At 40.9% G+C, this 7575-nt stretch overlaps 1 protein-coding gene across 6 annotated transcripts in view; it reads right to left on the bottom strand.

Moving 5' to 3' along the window:
- Positions 1–2778: 2778 nt before the first annotated feature.
- Positions 2779–7575, bottom strand: part of Slc38a1 (solute carrier family 38 member 1) — a 63874-nt gene continuing 59077 nt past the window's right edge. For all 6 annotated transcript variants that reach the window (XM_042677728.1, XM_042677726.1, XM_042677731.1 and 3 more), the window contains 5 exons: positions 7365–7465; positions 6345–6463; positions 5039–5180; positions 4823–4920; positions 2779–3168 (listed from right to left, as the gene is read on the bottom strand). In XM_042677728.1, the coding sequence (XP_042533662.1) occupies positions 3082–3168; positions 4823–4920; positions 5039–5180; positions 6345–6463; positions 7365–7465 (547 nt within the window). In that variant the 3' untranslated portion in view covers positions 2779–3081. The remainder of the gene's footprint in view (positions 3169–4822; positions 4921–5038; positions 5181–6344; positions 6464–7364; positions 7466–7575) is intronic.

Here is a 7575-nt window from a genome sequence, read left to right as displayed (position 1 = left end):
TCAAAACAATGTGCTGCTTTCAAATAAATACAATTTTGAATAATACATTTCTTATACCCACACACAGAATGCCAACAGCCCCAAAACATCACAACATCCTAGAACTCAGGATCATTTTCTGAATTCACTTGGTGAATATAAAAATGAACTGTGGTAGAAAAGTAAAGAGTTAGAGCTTGCAAACTAAGCTAGGTTTTTTTTTTTTTGTTTTTTTTTTTAAAGATTTTTTACTTTTTTTCTCATGTAATTTTCCCCTACTACCTTGAAATGAAGATTTCATTGCTTGGAGCACTACAGCAAGCTCTGGAGATTTACTGAGCCTTGTTTTACTTGGTTTTCCAAGTGTAGAGCATACTTCTGAACAGGGCAGACTGAGGGTTTCCTAGGTTGAATATTTACATCGAGATCATGTGATCTCATCTTGGCTTGAACTTTTGTTCATCTGTGTCTGGGCTTTACATAAAGCTACAATGATTCAATGCAAGAAACAACCTTTCATTCTCTCTCAAAAGGATGGCAGCAGGTGCTTCCATGCCTACCTTATTTGTGGGACATTAGTCTATAAAAGGAAGGAGCAGTTCCATGTGAGAACGAAGGCCTATGGGGACGGGAGTTGAGAAGGGACAGAATTAGCCAGGCACTGGTTACTATACCTGTAATCCTAGCTACGCAAGAGGTTGAGATCTAAGGATCATGTTTCAAAGCCAGCCTGGGCAAGAAAGTCTATGAGGCTCTTATCCCCAATTAACCACCAAAAAGCTGGCAGTGGAGCTGTGGCTTGAGTGGTAGTGTACCAGCCTTGAACAACAACAAAATAAAAACTAAGGGATAGTGCCCAGGCCCTGAGTTCAAGTCCCAGGACTGGCAGAAAGAAAGAAGGAAGGAGGGAAGGAAGGAAGGAAAGAAAGAAAGAAAGAGACAAAGAGAAAGAGAGACACAGACAAAGACAGAGAAGAGAAAAAGAGAGAAAGAGGGAGGGAGGGAGGAAAGGAAAGGAAGGAAGAAGAAAGAAAAAACAGAGAAAGAAAGAATGAAGAAAGAGAATCCAAAGCTAATTGCCTACTGTCTGCCAACTGTCTGCAGTTAGATTCTACTTATCGCCAGATAAGAAATCTCTGCTCAGTGAACTTCTGTCTTTGGAAAACTCAGCTAGAACACACATAGCTCAAATCCCAAGCCCTGGACCCAGACAGCAACTCATTGAGCATGCCCATTTTTTACAATACATAAGGTATGGACGGCCCAATCCCAGGTGGTGGCCACTGCTCTGGGTTCCCTTGGGCTTACCCATTCCTTTCCCAGCCAGACAGTCCTAAGCTCTCTTCAGTTTCAGTCTCTTCACAGTTTCCCTCTGCACCTTTTAGAAACTGGGGTAAGAGAATGGAGAACTCAAGAGGCTGTGGGACCCATGCAGGGACAGACCATGGAAGGAAGAAAAGACAACACAGCCACTGAGGCTCTCTTCTCTTTCAATCTGGGGGACGATCAGAAGAGACTCCTATCACTCTTGTAATCCTAGCTACTCAGAAGGATGAGATCTGAAGATCATAGTTCAAATCTACACTAGCAAGGAGTCTACGAGACTCTAACTCATCAAAAAAGCTGAAAATTGAGGTGTGGTTCAAGTGGTAGAGTGGCAGTCTTGAGCCAAAACACCAAGCAAGAACACAGGACTCTGAGTTCAAGCCCCAGTATCTGTATATAAGAGAGAGAGAGAGAGAGAGTACTCACAAAGACTATCTTTGGAGAGTTACTATCAAGACTAGATAAAGAGTTTACAGAGAAAATAAAATATAAATGAGGCTTATTGAAGGTACAAAAATCTTATATAGTTGTACTAACCTAGATTTATAGATAGAAAACAAATCATTTTTTTTGGCTCCTCTAAAGTACCCAGTATAAAACAGGAATGATCTAGCCTAGCTCATCCTTGGCTTAGATCCCCATTCTTCTCTGTTGCAGAAAGCTGGTGGTCAAGATTCAGTGCTAGGCTGTTCATCTAATAAAACATTTCCTGTTCCAACGTGGACAGTTGAAAGCAGGCTGCATTGAGGACTATTTTCATATGTATTTTGGACAATCTTTTCACTGTAGGGTCCCCAATTGTCCTTGAGTTGAAGTGAACTCAGACTAGAGTCACTGAGCCAAGATGCTAAGAGGAAAACAAAACTTCATTGACTAGAGGGTCTGAATGTATAGCTTAATCTCTTTACTGAGGTGGCATTCATACCCCTTTCCTTTGCCAGCTGGGGACACTCACAGAAAATGTCTTGGTGTGCAGGATCTACAGGTCTTGATGGCCAAAGTTTACCATCAGGTGATCAAAACTACCTCAACTATTAAGCAATAGTTATTAATCTAGCAATGGCACGTACCCTAGGGCTCTTCCACAGTTATCCTTGTGTGCTGTGTTAACCAAAAATAGGGAAATTATTTATGAAACCATATTCTTTTTTTTTCCCTGTAAAACAAAATAAAATATATACAATTCAAGATTCTTTTCTCCTCTAAAAAGGTACAGATAGTGTGAGCCAAACATTAATAAGAAAATCATTTCAGAAGTGGATGTATTTAATAAGTGAACATGGCAAATGACCACATTTTCCAATTTTTACGAGACTATGGAAACCACCAAACACTGAGTTGGGAAAGTGAAAAAGAATTGATTATGGGAAGTATAGCAGGCGGGAGGAGGGGGGAGGGAAGAAATGCACATTGTCAAAAACAAAAGAAATGTACTTATTACTTGACTTATGAAAGTGTAACCCCTCTGTACGTAACCTTTATAATAACAATAAAAAAAATTTTTAAAACCAATTGCATGACATTTGGAGGGAAAAAAAAAATTCACAACCCATACGAAGATCTCGAGTCTGAGAGGAACAGGGGGCCCCAGAGAAACGGGCCTCTGTGGTGCCACCCGTATCATTCCATTTTCAGCGTCTTATACATTTCTGTTTGCTTCTGTAAACTTGAAAGGAAGTGGAGGGAGCGGGTATTGCTGATGATTGACGGTGGCGGGGGATGAGTGTTGGGTCAGGAAGCTTTTCTTTCCTGGGCTGGTCTCAGTGGCCTTCATCACTAACCTGAAGAGCAGGCCCAATCATAGATGACCAGAGGAATGCTGACCAAGGAAAACAGCACACCCAGTCCCAAAAAGAGGGCAGCCTGAAGCAATAAAATACATATATTATTTCAAAAACAACCAACACTTTCCACACCAACTAAGGAAAACAAATCATAGATCATTTTGCCCTTTCCCTTTGTGGTCCGTTCTAGTTGGGGTTCATTGTAACCATTGTTGAACTGGGAAACTTTTTTTTTGGCTAAAACTTGGTGAGTCTCACATCCTCTCCACTCTGGCTGACTCCCTGTGATCTCAAGTGTATTTATTTCTACAAATAACTATGGCAAGACTTAGAAAGATTTAAGTTTCCTGGCTTCAGGAAACCTAATTTTCTTGGCCCCCTTGATGCTCTATCAGTTTGAATGATGAGCATTCTCTCTCTCTCTGTCTCTCTCTGTCTCTCTGTCTCTCTCTGTCTCTCTCTCTCTCTACCTGGGGCTTGAACTCAGGGCCTGCCACTTGGAGCCATAACTGCATTTCTGGCTTTTTGGCAGTTAATTGGTGATGAGAGTCTCATTGGCTTTCTCAGCCTCTTGAGTAGTTAGGATTACAGGTGTGAGCCACTAGCACTTGATGATGGTTGTCTTAAATGTACAGGGATATCCCTCCTGCCTATAGCCTCTGGGTCAGGCAACTCAGGTGATGTGTGTAATGGCAGTACTTCTGCTGATCTGCTAAGGCAGCTGAGAAACCTTCTCAGAGGACAAGCACAAGGGTGTTGCAGAAGGGAGTCGGGCAGCAACCACCTCACTCCTGCTTACCTCCCTGGGTCTAAGCATATCACCTCCAAGACACCCTTTGAACTTCACCAGCCCTGGAAACAAGAAGCCCAATAGAGAATGATAGCTTTTGAATCCAGGTCTGCTCACTCCAAAGCCATTTCCGTCAAATCATTTTTTTAAGTCACTTTCAGTGAACTCAGACATTTTAACTGAAGGCATTGCTTGTGTTCTAAGATAGTTATATGGCCAGAAATTGTATTAAAGCCAGGTGCTGGTGGCTCATGCCTGTAATCCTAACTACTCAGGAGGCTGAGATCTGAAGATTGAGGTTCCAAGTCAGCCTGGACAGAAAAGTCTGAGACTTATTTCCAATTAACCATTAAAAAGCCAGAAGTTTCAACTGCTGTAGAGTGCCAGCTTTGAGAGGAAGCCAAGCAAGAGCAGGAGGTCTTGAGTTCAAGCCTCAATTCTGGGGTGCATGTGCATGCATGCGTGCACACACACACACATTCACACACACACTCACACACACACACACACAGAAACTGGATTGTATCACATCTTACTGTCCCTCTCCTCTTCTTATCTTGCTAATGACAAGAAATCATGCTGTAGAAATAGAAGTCTACAGATCCATTCTCCTAGCTGCCCACACCTTGAACCAAAACACAAACTAAAACACAATAAGAGCAAAACCAGAAATTATCTATCTATCTATCTATCTATCTATCTATCTATCTATCTATCTATCTATCTATCTATCTAATCTATCTATCTATCTATATCCTGAGAGAATGGACAAGAGTTTGATGTGAAATTTTATGACTTTCAAAGTGAAGTAGAATTGTAGGTCTACTGTCTCTCTTCAAGGTAACTGACAATGGTAATAGCCAGTAGAGAGATTACCTATTTATTTACTAAATTTTAGTTAAAAATGAATTAGAAATATGAGAAGGGTTACCAAGAGACATACCCAAATTCTTTGCGTGCCTTTATCTCCATCCTGGTTTGTAATTTTTAGATAAAGAGATGAAGGAAGAATGAAAATAAGCATATTTGCAGAGGTAACACCTAAAAGTAAGAAAAGGAACAGAGAGAGAGAAGAAAGTTCAGGGTTATTATTATGAAACTTAAACTTTAGGCAGCTGTGGTATGTTGTAGAATGATATTTGAAGTCATAAAGCCATACCTACAACTCCAAAGATGTCCTTCATGGAGGGGATAAAGATCACCAACAAGTTGATGATCACCAAGAGGATGAATGTAACCAAGACATGGCGACATAAGTTAAATTTTGTTTTCTTAGCCAATTCAAATAAGGATGAACGAACCTTCAGGAAAAGAAAACAAAGATTCTATAATTCATCTTAACACTTCCATTTCTTAGCCCAGTAAGTGATTTATTGCTGAATGCTTTGTAAACTTAGTGATTGAGTTCCTTCCTTCCTTCTTTCCTTCCTTTCTTCTTTTCTACCTTCTTTCCTTCTCTCTTTCTCCCTCCCTCCCTCTTTCTTTCTTTCTTTCTCTCTTTCTCTCTCTCTCTTTCTTTCTTTCTTTCTCTCTCTCTCTCTTTCTTTCTTTCTTTGTTCACAGTTAATACTCTATGACTTAAGACACAGCTTTACTTCTAGCTTTTTGGTGGTTAATTGTAGGTAAGAATCTCATGGACTTTCCTGTCCCCACCTGGCTTAAAACGATGATTCTTATATCTCAGCCTCCTTAGTAGGTAGGATTACAGTGCCTGGAAAAACCAGGTTTAAAAGAGATGTAACTATTTGGGAGATATATGGTCTTCACTTAAACTGGAAAGCATTTTCAGGCAAGAGTTTCCCTTTTCTTTGAGTCAAGTAATTTCTGTCTTTAACTGAGATTTGATTTGGTGTTCTCTTTGGGTTCCTCTATATTATCCTGTCTTGAATAACCAAGATTCAAATTCCTTGTCATTGTTTCTCTATAAAGAGTGTGGGGGGAAAAAAATGGAACTGTGGCTCATATGATAGAGCACCAGCCTTGAGTATAAAAGCTAAGAGACAGTGCCCAAACCCTGAGTTCAAGCCCAAGGATTGGTACAAAAAAATAAAACCACCACAATAACAAAAAGAGTGGAAGAATTAGAATTAAAATTCAATTCACAGCCAGGTACTGGTAGCTCAGACCTGTAATACTAGCTACATACAAGTCTGAGATCTGAGGATTAAATTTAAGAGATTCTTATTTCCAACTAAGCAGCAAAAAGCCAGAAGTATAGAAGTGGCTCAAGTGGTAGAGCACCAAACTAAGCACAAGAGCTAAGCAAGAACACAAGGCCCTGAGATCAAGCCCCAGTTCTGGCAAAAAAGAAAAAGAAAGGTTCAGTCCGCAGAGATGACACTAACCAGAATGTGAGGTCTCATGGCCTCGTTCCCCTCCCCCGTGGTAGGTCTCAGGAGGTTTGAGAGCAGAGGGCAAGATGAGAGGCCAGCTTTTCTCAGACTGCACAGAGGCCTAATACTCACTGTGAAAAACAACACCGGCACTGTGAGGATGACAGCGACAATGACAGCCAGCCGCACTGTCGAGATGAGAATATCATTGTGTCTCTGGTACTTGTGAAGGAGGTCTGACTGCACGGTTCCTACAATGAGGGGAATAGAGGACAAAGAACACTGCTGAGCGGTGGTTTCCCTGGATCAAATGTCTAAGCCAACGGGCAAGGAAGGCAATGTATTGAAGTATCAGAATAATTTATAGAGGTGGTGTGTGTGTGTGTGTGTGTGTGTGTGTGTGTGTGTGTGTGTGTGTGTGTGTGTGTGTGTGTGTGTGTGTGTGTGCCAGTCCTGGGGCTTGAACTCAGGACCTGGTCACTGTCCCTTACATTTTTGCTTAAGGCTGGCTCTCTACCACTTGAGCCACATTTCCATTTCTAGCTTTTGGCTGATTAAGTGGAGCTAAGAGTCTCAAACTTTCCCTGATCAGGCTGACTTTGCACTGTGATCCTCAGAGCTCAGCTTCCTGGGTAGCTAGGATTACTGACATGAGCCACCAGCACCTAGACTCTAAACTTGTCATTTTTTTTCTTCTTCTATTTGCAAGGATTCAAATTGTGGTGACCAGTTAGGCATTTTATTTTTAATTAATGAGGAGTTTCATGACTGGAGCTCTCAGCTTTCTCACTTTCAACATCAGTCTCTGTCTCTTTTTTCTATTAATGGAACCTGACCTAATTTGCAGTGTCAATTAGGAAAGCCTTCTCTGATGCAGCTTTGAAGTTTTTCCTTAGTAAGTATGGCATTCTTCCAAATGCAGTTTCTCCTAGACAATATTAGAGGGGAAATGATAGTATATCGTTTCAGTAATTATTCTATTTTGCATGAACGTGTAAAAGGAACCCCCAACATTTGGCTATAAAGATTCCCCATCCCACCCCCAACAAAGCCAATGCATAGCTTTGTGTTTGTTAACCAGTATTCTAGTGTGGATCTTCACAAATTGACTGACAAATACCTACCTGTCTGTGTTGGTTGAGTGACACTTACCATAGAAAGTCAAGTAGCCAAAGATGGCTGTCAAGAAGTACATCAGAAACATGGCAAAAAAGGAGATATTTGCAACCATCTGCATTTTTTTCTGTGATCGACTGTGAACAAAGATAGAGGAATTTGCAAAATTAACATCATTGAATTGAGCTAGGCATTGGTGATTCACTTCTGTCAGCCTAGCTGAAATCTGAGGATCAGAATTCAAAGC

The sequence above is a fragment of the Dipodomys spectabilis genome, unplaced genomic scaffold (genome assembly GCF_019054845.1).
Source record: "Dipodomys spectabilis isolate Male_0828 unplaced genomic scaffold, ASM1905484v1 ptg000039l, whole genome shotgun sequence".
Classification (NCBI taxonomy): domain Eukaryota; kingdom Metazoa; phylum Chordata; class Mammalia; order Rodentia; family Heteromyidae; genus Dipodomys; species Dipodomys spectabilis.
Note: the sequence above shows the minus strand (reverse complement) of the source record. Positions and strands in the feature narration are given on the sequence as shown.